At 42.3% G+C, this 14,510-nt stretch overlaps 1 protein-coding gene across 2 annotated transcripts in view; it reads right to left on the reverse strand.

The window, feature by feature from the left end:
* Positions 1-425: 425 nt before the first annotated feature.
* Positions 426-14,510, reverse strand: part of MRPL4 (mitochondrial ribosomal protein L4) — a 32,776-nt gene continuing 18,691 nt past the window's right edge. For both annotated transcript variants that reach the window (XM_085889700.1, XM_085889699.1), the window contains exons 7-9: positions 6,334-6,443; positions 6,158-6,231; positions 426-1,693 (exon numbers count right to left, since the gene is read on the reverse strand). In XM_085889700.1, coding sequence (XP_085745826.1) covers positions 1,548-1,693; positions 6,158-6,231; positions 6,334-6,443 — 330 coding nt within the window. In that variant the 3' untranslated portion in view covers positions 426-1,547. The remainder of the gene's footprint in view (positions 1,694-6,157; positions 6,232-6,333; positions 6,444-14,510) is intronic.

Raw genomic sequence — 14,510 nt, forward strand, 5'->3', positions numbered from 1 at the left:
CAATAAGCTGTCATCCTTGCATTTCACGTACAGATAAAGGAAGCAGTCAGTGTGTTCCGTGCCTCGGAGGGACGTTAAGCCAACAGTCCCATCTTTCTGGCATTAGTCGGTGGACATCAAAGATCCGACGGTGTCCTTCGAGGGAGGAGCTGAGCTATCACCAGCACCCTGAACAAATTACAAATTATTGCTGGAACCTAGAGGGGTGGGGGGGAGGGGGACCATATCAGCGGCAAAGCCATTCCCCCTCAGCCGATGATGCTACATACAAAAGAAGAAGGCTCAAGACACGAGTACAAAAAACTTGTACATTCACTGCATAGGAACAGGACTCCTTCAAAGAGCAATTCACAAATTTTCAATCTCTTTCCATAATAATAGGTTCCTTGAAAAAAAAAATAATAATGATAAACGAGATCTTCGGCTAATTTAGAAATATTTAATCAAACATGGTATGTTGTTCATTGCAGTATCTTTTCTTTTCTGGGTTTGGAAGTGCATGAAAGCAGTAATTTCAATGATTTTTTTTTCTTTTTGCATACAACACGATTGGATACAATTATTTCCATTTACAAAGAGTGTTAATCATTCCAACCATGCAGGCGACAAAGTTGCAGTCGATTTGGACATACTCAACCAAATTCACTTTCGGTTAATCGAGTCCGAGCCTCAAAATTATACAGTGCAAGTGACAATTACGTAATTTACACACTTTTGCCAGAATGCCTTTTGTAAGCAGTTACTTTCAGCGGGCCTCGACCGGTCCCTCAGGGTGATTAAAATTTCCCCCAAAAAACGGTTATTCTTCAGGAAAACGTGTAATGAAATCCTCGGCTTTTTTGCTGACGTGTTACAACATGCAGGAACGCGACGCAATCGACGAGTCAGCATTGCAGATCACGCAACCCAAATTCGGTTATTCCCCGCTCTCTTTGGCTTTGGTGACATGATTACACAGACGTCTGTCTCAATAAAAATGGAGACACAAAACATCATCCAAGCATTTCATATGCCACCTCCAACAAATGAAAACGGTGCAGAAGACATTCAAACCAACAAAGCCTCATGTAATTATTTTTGACATTACTCAAAATGCACATTTTACTTGATTTGCAATCCTGGTTTCTGGGTTGGCCTTTTTGGCATTCCCAACTATGCATACAAAGAGCAAATGTAGGTGGGACACCCCAGGCTCAAATCCCATATACCATGACTATTTGCTCATGGAGAAACCAGGTGTTCACCCGAAGCCATGTGCTGCACACGAAAGAAGAACATGTACAAGCTCAAATAGATATATACATATAAAAATGTTTAGCCTCAAGTCTGAACTGAATGTTCAAATTGAAATTTGCAATTTCAAGAGGCCTTGCGGTGGATGAAGGTGAAGAAAGAAACCCGATTGTTCTCGAAGAATCGTTTCGTGCACAAAAGTTAAATTCATCTTGAGGTCGTTGTTTTTGTGTTTGTTTGTTTTTTTTTCTTCCTTAAATATTCTTTTACCTTCAAACCCCCACATAAGATTCCTGGATATTTCTATCCGAGTCTCAAGGAATATCCCGATAGGGCATGTGGTATGGATAAAGCGGTGCAAAGCGCGTGTCGTGCCAAAGAAGTTTCTTCTCCAAGAAACGAACCGTTGGAAGAGTGAGGACGAGTGTCTGATACTTTAGCATGCTGTAGACATTAATGGCTGCATTCCAGGCACAAGAGAAAAATTCACATGAATAAAATGTCTTTTAAAAGTGAAGAAAGAACAAAATTTTGCCTTGAAAAAATAAAATGCAAACAATAACAAAAGCAACATTATGTGCATAATTGTCTGCATCAGTCTGTCCTTCATTCATTAATGTTGCTGGGTCATCAACAAGGCAGCAGTCGTTGAGATGTACAACAAGCATACAACCTCTTGGTTTTGGAAAGGCAAGAACTTAGAAGTTGGTCAGGTTTCTTTTCTGACACCCTTCCTTTAAGACCAAATCCAGATAGAACTCAAAACGCAATCATCATGTATAGTGGGGCAACTAAGCATAACAATTGCGCATTTTGTGAGGAAAGCACCAAATTTGGCACACTAGTAACCTATCATATTATGAACAGATTTGGATATTGGGACATGTCAAAATTTTTGATGGAAGTGGAAAATGGCTGCCACAGCCATCAGTGGCTGAATTTGAGATGGCCCGATATCCAAATCTGTTCATAATATGATAGGTTACTAGTGTGCCAAATTTGGTGCTTTCCTCACAAAATGCACAATTGTTATGCTGTATTTAGCTAAGTTGCCCCACTAGTATGTCCAGCATGATGGTACAGCTTCACACACCTTTAAGATGCCTGGTCTGAGTACCATTACTGCGCCGACTAGAAAGTGTCGTATTGCTGCTTTGCAGACAGGGTGTTGCTTCAAAAAACAGAGTGCTATCCCTTGGATGGACGTGAAGCTGGCCGTCCCATCTGCTGGCATTAGTGGATGTCAAATATCCCACGGTGTCTTTCTTGAAGAGTAGACGAGTTATGGCTATCATTTTTCCAAATTACAAAATCCGAACTATCAGCTCGAGTTGAACGTCAAGCTTGTCCAGACGGTTCATGAAAGACTTGGGCCAAAAGCATTTCTTGGCCAACTCCACAAGAATGTGAAAATAACTGGGGTTGTTGTAGTCGTTGTCGTAGTACCCCTGCACAGTAGTCTCAAGAATGTTTACAAGGTGTTAGCCGTCTGGTTTACCTCCTGGTGTTAGCCTCCTCCTGGTTTACAAGCCTTCTGGTAAATGGTGAAGTTAAAAAAAAGAAGATGCATATATATATATATATATATATATATATATATATATATATATATATATATATATATATATATATATATATATATATATATATATATATATATATATATATATATATATATATATATATATATATATATATGTTTCGTCGGACACGGAGTGCGACCTGCTTCGTGGGTCATAAAGCGTGACCTGCTTCGACATTAGCACATTTTTTATGATGTTTTTTTTAAACACTTCAGGACTGGTCTTCTGCATCCTCCGCCACTGATATCAATTCAGCCTGGTAATTTTTCCAAAGAATCTATATCTCTCCATCTCTCTCACATCCCATCCTCCTGCTGTTTGTTCTCTGAATCCTGTGGTGAGGCTGTTGCTTTAAAATAACTTTCATTCTCCTCTTGGAAGGCAAATCGGACCTAAGGCAACCTCAGATCATTCCACAAAGCCCGCAACAAGCGTGTCTACTCTCAAGAGAGCCATAAAACAAGAGCACGCTGGCATACGTCGCAGTACGCCGAGCTGTTAGACAAATTTTCCATGCTTGAAATTTCCTGATGTATGCCAGCGTCTGACTCACACATTCCGCATAATGCTGGCCATAAGTCGTAGGCACGTTACGCGATCGTTGACACACGTTACTTGTAAGTTACTCATAAGTCGAAACACATCAAGGTAATGGTTAGCGTCAGTGTTCCAGACTCCCTGTTTTTTTTTTTGTTGTTTTTTTTTTTTCTTCGGTATGACGGTGATGTTGACGCGTCGATTTCCAGTGCGGTTATAATATAATATAATTAATAGGCTGCTGCTCAACGATTTAAATCATAACCGCACTAGAAATCGAAGTGTCAACATCACCGGCATACCGAAGAAAAAATAATAATAAAAAAACCAGGGAGTCTGGAACACTGACGCTGGATGGAGGAATCCTTGACCATTACCTTGACATGTTTCGACTTATGAGTAACGTACGAGTAACGTATGTCGACGTGTGTCAACGATCGTGTAGCGTGCCTACAACTTATGCCAGCGTATGCAGAATGTGTCATACGTCGAGAAATTTTCAACGTACTACGACGTATGCCAGCGTACTACGACGTATGCCAGCTTGCTCTTAACGTATACAAAACTTACCCATAACGTATTCGACGTGTGCCAGCTTGGTTCGGCAAATTTTTCATACGTCGGCATACGCTGGCTAAAACGTCAAGGTGTGACAGCGGCTTCACACTTCGATGTCTAGTGCGGTTATGATTTGAATCGTCAAGCCGCAGCCTATTAATAGCCTACGCCACGTGATCGTCGGCGATACGCTGCTGCGTGCTATGCATAAGTTAGACTATCGTTGGGCATAGGTTGTGAACGCCGATAACACACTCAGCATTCGTTGGTATAAGTTATCTATATGTGATTAAAACGTTCTGTGTACGTTACTAACACGTTATGCATACGTCCAACACGTTATTATACGCCCAAAAATGAAAAAAAACATCAATAGTTCAGCGTACGCCAGCGTTTTACATACATTTTGATACGTTGCCATACGCTGGCTAAAATGTCAAGGTGTGACAGCAGCTTTATAACAGTGAAGTAGTAGTTCTGGAATCCAACAACATTTTAAAAATGAAGTAGTGTCTGTCTGTGTCTGTCTGTCTCTGTCTGTGTCTGTCTGTCTGTCTGTCTGTCTCTGTCTGTCTGTGTCTGTCTGTCTGTGTCTGTCTGTCTGTCTCTCTCTCTCTCTCTCTCCAATGGACTGCCTGCCTTTGTAGGCCAATTATCTGGGCAGTGCGGTAACCTTTCATCCCAGTCGTACGCCAGGTCCACTGAGCACTTTGTAATGGCATCGAGCACACATTCTCTTCTCAATAGAAACCACAGAATCTTTAACACATAGAATCAAGTGTGAGGAGATATCACAGTCGGCTTAATGCCATTTCTGATGTTCTTAATGCTACTTTCAGGGGTGTTTACGTGTTACGAAGTTATATGTCGGTATTACAAACACGTCCAGGTATTAGTGTAGTTTGGTCTACACTCACTTTATTATCTGCTGTGTTGAGTTGTTGGCAAATAAAAAAAAAACAAGAGCGAGAATTGCTTTGCAATAAATGCCCCCCACCGATGAGATATTTTCTTAATCCAAAAAGAGCATAACTGAAAAATTGATGAAACGCCCTGAATCTCGAACTTGTTCTGTATCTTATCATAAAGCCATGTACCAAGTTTCAGTTGAATATGTTAAAGGGTATGGGGGAAAAAAGTTTAAAAAGCACAGATGGGACAGACGGACGGACAAATGAACAGACAGCAAACCTATAGTCCCCTCCGGTGAAACTGGTAGGGGTCGAATAAACATCTCTCATTCTCGACTTGGCTCGTTTATTGCATTTTCAAAACTCATCAGGATTTGTGAATCTTAAACTGCATATTAAAGAGAGAGTAGAATGGGAAAAGAATGTGCCATTTGAAAATATCCTGGTTCATCCATATTGTTATGAGAATAACGGTTACTTGCATTTATCGGTATTTTATCATATCAAACATTTTGGCCCCGGGCGAAGGATTCTCGACTTTTTGAGATAGTGGGGAAGGGCTCATGTAACTATTTAACAAAAAGTGTGGGAAGGGGGGATTTTGTGTTTTTTTAGTGGGGGAGGCAAGGTGGGGAGCATGATTGGCTTCAAGACCAAATTGTGAATCTACACCTGATTACCAAGCTATCCTGAATAGTCCGCGTGTATAAAAACTGTTACCTCCGCCACCGAAGGTGAAGAAAGTTATGTTTTCACCCCTTTCTGTCTGTTTGTTTGTGTACAGGATATCTCAAAAAGTTGAGGACCAATCCGGATGAAATTTTGTGGACAGGTTCGGTGTGTGACAAGGACGAACCGATTAGATTTTGGTGAAGATCTGGATCCGGATCAGCCTACTAGGATTTCTTAAGTGATTCTTCACCATTGAGAGATCGGCCAAAAATGATACATAGCACGATATCTCAAAAAGTTGTTGACAGGTTTGGATGAAATTTAGTGGAAAGTTTGGGTGTGTGAAAAGGACGAATTGAATCGATTTTGGTGAAGATCCGAATCCAGATCTGGATAGGAGAATTATTTAATTTTCAAAGTGATTCTTCACCATTGAGAGATTGGGCCACAAACGATATAGTACCTACCGTATAGCATGATATTTAAAAATGTAATGGGCCCGATATGTTCTTACGGATCAGGTATTGTGCGGCAGAGGTATGCGTTCCACCAAGTGCCCTTCGAGTTTAATATTGATTAGCATGAAAAATTACCAACAGAAACAATATTGGTAAATGGCTATATGACATTATTAAAAAGCGGCGATGCAACCTCAGAACTCACCGACAGCAGGAATAAGCCCGATTGTATTCAATGTCTCTGTGGCTTTCACAATGTTTTCAGGCATTTGGTCATTGCTGCACAAAACAGAAATGAGCATCAAAAATATTTCCAACAAAATTGAAATGCAAGTCTAATTTAAGTACAAGCAAATCAAATGGAAAAGTAATGCAACATACATGTCAACGATGAGGACAGAATCACCCCAATGGCGATAGCGAACAAAGTCCATCATGTATTGAGGGTCAGCAGTTGGGAGGTCCACTGAGTCAATGATGTGCAGATCATCCTGAAATGCAAAATCCTTCAATCAAGCCCAATTCCCCTTGGAACAAAGCAATGCAGACTTCATTTTATACTTTGATATTCTGGAATGTCTCAATTCTTGCTGATGCACTTCATCCACCAATCTGATACGAGTTCCATTAAAAGAAACCAACGCAGAAGGCCATTCAGTCCATCAAGCCTGCATAATGGATGCCATCCTGTGGTTGGTTGTTTGTCCTTTTAAATGGACAATATCTCTCTCTCTATCTCTATCTCTATCTCTATCTCTATCTATCCTGAGCAAGGAAGCAGCACATAACATTTTAAAAGACTTTGGGATGACTCGGCCTGGATTTGACCCACTGACCTGCCAGACTCACAGCGGATACTTGTCGTTTGCGATGAACTTTTGATGCGACGTAGACTACCACTGGGTCTTGTTCTGAGAAGATCCCATAGAACCTTTCTGAAGCTCTCAGCACAGTGGATACAGATATCAAAATTTCATGAGTTGATGTAAAACGTCTTTCTTCAAAGTTGTTTGTCATGGGAGACAATAGATGGAAGTCATGTTGAGTTTAGATAAATGGGATGGCAGATGGAAACGTTATATTTTGCATCAAGTAAGAGGGTAATGTGAATGAGGATATTGTTATGTTTGTGGGTAGATGGAGGGATTTCAGAGGAGAGATAGGATCATATGGAGTTGCTTGGCCAGTGGACGTGTAGGAGACATCTCGATGTAAACCAAGTAGGGTAACTGTGAGCTTAAGTGTTACTTGTCACCACATGGGGGGTGGTGCGGGGTTAGATAGATTGGGTTAAGGATAAGGTCCCCCAGTATGGAATTGCCCCTCCCCCCCCCCCCCGTGACTTTCCCGTACATTTTTGTATTGCAAACCAGTGATGACAGAATTAACGGCAACGGCCATTACAACCGAGCTGCATGACCAAGAAGGAAGAAGCCCCACCTGCAAGAGTGATGACGGATGGGTGTGACGTGAGGAGGGAGGAAGAGTGACAAGGCAGAAGATCAGATAGGATGGGGCACAGACCACTCGCTCAGGATGACGGAGCACGAACCACTCGCTCCGGATGACGGAGCACGAACCACTCGCTCCGGATGACGGAGCACGAACCACTCGCTCCGGATGACGGAGCACGAACCACTCGCTCCGGATGACGGAGCACGAACCACTCGCTCCGGATGACGGAGCACGAACCACTCGCTCCGGATGACGGAGCACGAACCACTCGCTCCGGATGACGGAGCACGAACCACTCGCTCCGGATGACGGAGCACGAACCACTCGCTCCGGATGACGGAGCACGAACCACTCGCTCCGGATGACGGAGCACGAACCACTCGCTCCGGATGACGGAGCACGAACCACTCGCTCCGGATGACGGAGCACGAAACACTCGCTCCGGATGACGGAGCACGAAACACTCGCTCCGGATGACGGAGCACGAAACTCGCTCCGGATGACGGAGCACGAAACACTCGCTCCGGATGACGGAGCACGAAACACTCGCTCCGGATGACGGAGCACGAAACACTCGCTCCGGATGACGGAGCACGAAACACTCGCTCTGAATGACGAAGAACGAACCACTCCCTCTGAATGACGTGGCACGGCGAAAGCGTCTGCAGTGAGTGAACGATTTGCTCAGATGCCGAAGCGAGATACTGCTGTCGACTGATTGCAGTATCTCGCTATGGCTGTGGATGCATACCATATAGGGTCCCTTTAACTTTAAAGCTGGTCTTCACAGCACACACAGCAGTTAAATAATTTAAATTAATTTGTTCAAGCAATTACTTCATCCACAAAATAATTGCTGCTAATGTAGAACAACCCTGGATACATTGCAAAGTTTAATCGCCCGTGAAAGAAACCTTGCAGATAATCCGCCATGTTGCCTGCTGGTCCGTGCTTGCGTCATGTGGTACATCGCTCGTGGTATGCAGAAACGCTCTAATTTTATTTTAAAACGTCAGTTTTTCACCAGATTTGCTTTGATTCCCTGTTGAGCACCTCGCAGAACTTCTGAAAATATAGACACAGTTATAGCACACCCCGGATAAGCAGGGTGTGAGGTCCCTCTGGGAGACAGGGTGTGAGGTCAAGCACTAACTGCATGAAGTCGTATAGCTGAATGAAGCTGGTTAATTTTCGCACCTTCTTAAATATTTTGTTCATGCAATATAATTCTCCAAACAGTAGAAAAATAGAAGTTTAATGCTTTGGAAATTTCACGTTTTCTTGTGTATATGGAGAAGGATCGAACATAGCCTTGCTTGCTTAAAGTAAATAGGTATAAAGGCTTAGTTATACGACTTGTTATTTCTTTAAATTATCAGATTTCACTCCAGATTTCGACACCTATTTAGTCCACAAAACATCAGATGATATCTGATCCTCAAAACAGAAATATTTTGACGATATACTTCAATTAGTCCGTGACAGTAGATCGTGGAAAAGGGTCATTCCATGTCAAATCATCAAAGAATCTGCCGTCATCTCTCAGATTTTTGTAAAACTTTGGGAACCAATTGGGACCCATGAAAAACGGCAAGAACTCAAATATTTTTGTTAACAGCCTCTTAATTAGTGAGCTATACAGACTAACGAACTTTGGACTAATTAGCATGACGTCGCGAATTCAAATGGCCATATCTCTAAAAGTATAACACCGAGAGAGCTGGTTTTGGTGTCATTTTAAAGGTATTTTCATGCCCTATGAATTTGTCTGGGCAACATTTTCCTACCTCCAACCACAAAAAAGTTATCACAAAATATAAACTTCAATCGTGAATCCCCAAAAAATGTATCCTTCAAATTTCCTCAAATTCATCCCAGAGGTACCTTATGATGTCAAGAAGCTTCCACATAAATTTTGTGATGGGCACTCCAATAGTTTCTGAGATATGAGCAATAATGTACATGTACGTATGGCATATAGGTTCGAAAATCAGCATTTGTAATGTATTATACAATCAATAAGTGAGTTCAAGTACACAGTGTTCACTAACCTGACTTAGGCTTTCAATTTCCTCTTCAATGCAGCAACAGCAGCACTTGTTTCTTCCCCTCAGGCCCAGTTGAAAATGAAAGTATATGATACTTCAAAGCAATTGATGGTCGTTCCCTGTGTTCCCTGTCATGGCTCGGTTAGAATGATTGTATAATACATTACAAATGCTGATTTTCGAACCTATATGCCATACGTACATGTACATTATTGCTCATATCTCAGAAACTATTGGAGTGCCCATCACAAAACTTATGTGGAAGCTTCTTGACATCATAAGGTACCTCTGGGATGAATTTGAGGAAATTTGAAGGATACATTTTTTTGGGGATTCACGATTTAAGTTTATATTTTGTGATAACTTTTTTGTGGTTGGAGGTAGGAAAATGTTGCCCAGACAAATTCATAGGGCATGAAAATACCTTTAAAATGACACCAAAATCAACTCTCTAGGTGTTATACTTTTAGAGATATGGCCATTTGAATTCGCGACGTCGTGCTAATTAGTCCAAAGTTCGTTAGTCTGTATCTCACTAATTAAGAGGCTGTTAGCAAAAATATTTGAGTTCTTGCCGTTTTTCATGGGTCCCAATTGGTTCCCAAAGTTTTACAAAAATCTGAGAGATGACGGCAGATTCTTTGATGATTTGACATGGAGTGACCCAAAATCGTATCATATAATGCATGAAATCGCTCCAAGCTCCTAATTTGAAAACTACAGTATGTACTTGCAAAAGCGAGGTATGCAGCAATTCATAGCTATGATGTGGAGGCATTCGATGAGTGAGGAAAGCGGTGGGGGGGGGGGGGGCGGACTGTCGTTGAGAAGTCGTTGCGGCCTGTTCCAAATCAAGGCATGGTTGAGCAGGCCAAAAAAACATGGTGATTTCAGACCCTGGTGAGGTTACCTAGGAGACGCCTTGAGATCCCAAAGAGCCAGGTGGCTGAGAATCACCTGATGAAGAATATAATTAAATAAGGCAGTTAAATATCTTCAAAAGTGGCGTTTTACTTAACCCAAACAAAATTTTCACTCTTGCACTTCCTTGGCGTTCCCTTCGTATGCATGTAAAGTTTCAGGCTGCTAGGCTTTATGGTTTAGGAGTTATGGAGGACGCACGGACGGACAGACACACAGACTTATTACTATATGTTCGGACTTGTATGAAGATCTCATCACATTTTAGGTCAAATTTATGCAGAAATACAGAATATTCGAAAGGCTTCACAACCGTTTTCTCACCACTGTATGACGTACACATCATTGACACATGATAATTTTTCAAAGTATTCCTACACAGGGAAAGTATTTCCCCCATGATGAGAACAGTTATTTTACTTCCAACTACAACTTTTATTAAAGATGGTTTGCCGTACCGGTATGACTATCGTGGATCGCTGTGGTCGGTAACTGGCACAGGCTTTCTAAACCACATCTGATTCATCTAGAACATTGGTTCCCAACCTATGGTTGTCCGTGGACCACATGTGGTCCACAAGTTACTCCCCCCCCCCCAAAAAAAGAAGTCATCTTTCAGGGTGTACATGTTTACTCGATAAAAGCAGGTTGTTCAATTTACCTCCTCGACTCCCATCATCGTTTTATACATATGTTCTTTCCAGTACTCTCCTACATTTGCTCGCTTTGATGCAATTCTAAGCAGAGCTTTCAAAGCAGCCATTTTAACTGAAATGGATACAAATATCAACTTTCCGGTCGTGTTCAACAATGACGCACAGTATATCACAGCCTGCCACAGTATTACATCACATCTTGTACACTGTGCAATAATTTTCTACTTTCGTGTTGCATCCCACCTTACTCGTCTTTGTATTTCCGGAGCTTATTTAAAAATGTAAAATCAGACTGGTTCGACTTGGTGAGCAGTGAGCACAGTGCAGTGCAAAATGGAGAGATTTCTGATACAAGCGAGTGGTAGCGGGGACCAGCCTGGGCCTACGAGTGGAATCGAGGAATGTCATCAGTCACCTTCAGAGAAAAGAAAGCCTACATGTCGGAAATGTAATCCAGAATATTTAGCATTGGTATTTGCATTTACTGGATCCGAGGATGAACCAAGGCCACAGTGCATCATTTGTCAGGAGGTATTGTCATACGAAGTGCGTAAACCAGCGAAATTGCACCGCCATTTATAGACAAAGCATCCGGAATGTGAAAAGAAGCCACGTTGAGTTTTTTTTTTTGAAACAAAAGAAACAGGAACATTGCCATCAGGAGTTTTCAATGCGTCAAATGACAACTGTACTTGATAGTGGTTAAAAAAATATATATCAGTCTTAAAAACAATCAATGCTGAATTTAAATTATATTCCAAATGAACACTTTTTTTTTTTAGCAGTCGGAACTGCTGTTAAGCTCAATTCTGCCGTTTAAATTTTGAAAATCGGTTCAGGGTAAGAGTTTGTACAGCGTTATATTAACCGTGTCCATAAAGCCATGCTTGGAAATGTCCGGAGACACCCGGAGTTCAGGTGTGTGGGGTATAAAGAGCCTCGCGGCTCTGAAGACGCCATTAAACACAAACGAAGGAGAAGAAGAACACCTGGTCTCACATCAAAAGAAGAAGTATTTACAATCGGTGGAGTCTAATAACTGAGCAGCCACCTCAAATGAGCTTGCGCGCAATGTGACTATCAACACTGCTGTTCACGAGAAGGACCGATTCACCGTCATGCTCGCTTGCACCGCAGATGGTGGCAAGCTCCCGCGTATGTCATGTTTAAGAGGAAGACAACGCCCAAAGACAAGTTTCCAGCCGGCATCATTGTTTGTGCGCATCAGAAGGGGTGGATAGACAAGGGACTGGTCCAGGACTGGGTGCGCATGGCCTGGAGTAGTAGGCCAGATGGTGGTCTCTCCCGACGACGGAGCATGCTTGTCCTGGATGCATTCAGTTGTCAAGAGACTGACGACGCCAAAGCGCCACTCCGTCGGACTAACACCGATCTCGTCATCGTCCCAGGCAAGATGACATCATTCCTGCAGCCTCACAATGTGTCCATCAACAAGCCGTTCAAGGGCGGGCTACGTCGCTGCTGGTCCAACTGGATAATAAGTGGGGAGAAGACCTACACCAAGAGCGGGAGGATGAGAAAGGTTGTGTTTACCTTCCGATGATCTGAGGCTGGATCGTCAAGGTGTGGGAGGAGATACCGTCGGGTATCATCAAGCGAGCATTTCTGAAATGCTGCATCTCCAACAACATGGACGGCACAGAAGATGACATCATTTGGGAGGAGGAGGCTCGCAAATGACGGTGACCGAGATGTGGACAGCGACGGGGACTTGCTCTACCCTGATTCGGACAAGGAGTTACGTGCCGCCTTCAACAAGGAAAGCAATGATGAGGATTTCCTCGGGTTTAGCTGAAAAGTTTCATCAAACCCAAACGGCCAGTTTCAGAGCCACAAATCCACAAGAAATATGTGTGATACCGGTATGAATCCCATTTCTTTCTTTTTCTCGGAACAAAAAAAAAATCCTCTTTATAATATTTAAAAAATAAGAAAGAAAAATAAAAACTTCTTGGTATCCTCTCCTCTCTCCTGAACTTCTTGAAAATGAGAATAAGTCTGTTAGACAAAATTAAGTGGACATGGGAGAAAGCATGTTGTCAACGTATTTAGATCTAGATCAGAAAATAAAATGATCAATATTTTTTTTTAATTTATTTTGAGGTTGAAAAACCGCGGTGCGGTAAATACACCGGAAAATACAGTATTTGGGTTCTTCCCGACATCTTTGTTCTTTGTTCCTTTCCATACTCCTTTCAAATTTTTTCACAATTCTCTTTATTCATTCTAATTCTTGCTTTTTCTTTTCTTTCATCTCTTTTACCCTCTATTCCTTTTTTTCATTAACTATCTAAGGAGAAGTGAATTCTTGCAGAAATTTTTTTCTGTAAGACTCACTTGGCTACACCTGGATGGGTTTGAGGGTAGTGGAGTAGCGGCTGAAACCCGAATCCTATCCAGGTTCCTCTTGATGACTCCATCTTTACTCTACTTCTTCGGGTTCCTTCTTGGTCATCCATTTGATTAACCTTATGAATGATCTCAACCTTTAAACTGCAAGGCAAAGATACGAACATTTTGATACCGAGTGAAAAAGTGGTATGATTCATAAAGAAACTCGGTGTGTGGCGAACTTGCTTGGAAAATGGAATAACTGGAATGTTTCCGTTGCTCACAGAATGTCTCAATAATTCTGAGATTAGATTGCCCAGCATCAAAGCAGTTTTTACTGTTCACCTTAATGCCTTGGATTCACAATTTGAGACTTACTTCAGAGACATTTCAGATGACAGCGGCAGTGGATCCGTGCACCAGTCTCCGAAGATGTTCTTTCAAGGTCAGGTATGGGAGCATGCGAGTCGCTGCGTCTATTTTCCGCCGGTACTCCAGGGGCCTCCGTCTGGCCATCCACCAGGCAGATGCCTGGCCCATCCCCATCTCCTTGAGATGCTGGTCAACCTGCGGCAACCACGAGGCACGTGGTTGGCCCATTGGCCTCCTCCACTCACGAGGCTCCCTTGCTGAGAGAATCTGGTGAGCAGGATAAGCGATCAGTTCTTTCAAGCACAAACCTTAACTGCCGAGCCCAAGATCAGCTCGTGGATTTGTCATGTGATGGCAGCCTGAAGGTACAATTCAGAGAGCAATCTCTCACGGCCTTTTGGCTCTCCGCTGAAAAGGACGATGAAGAACTGTCAGGTGGGGCAATAAAATTATTGCTTCCATATGCAACAACCTCTGCTTGTGAAGCTGGATTCTCTTGCCTAAGATCCCTAAAAACAAAGTGCAGAACTCAGCTCCAGCCAGAACATGACACGTGTGCCTGCCTATCCACGATTTGTCCTCGCATTGATGAACTGGTCGGGAAGATTCAATCCCAGGGCTCTCATCAAGTTGAGCAAGTCATATTCTTACTTTACTCTCTACATGTACTTGTATCATTAAAAATGTATAGCAATAACACAACAATTGTTCAGTTTCGTACTGTTATCATTTAAAAGCACTAATTTGAACACAT

This window comes from Eptatretus burgeri, chromosome 7 (genome assembly GCF_056783735.1).
Source record: "Eptatretus burgeri isolate ZD-2024b chromosome 7, Ebu_testis_v1, whole genome shotgun sequence".
In the NCBI taxonomy this organism is placed as follows: domain Eukaryota; kingdom Metazoa; phylum Chordata; class Myxini; order Myxiniformes; family Myxinidae; genus Eptatretus; species Eptatretus burgeri.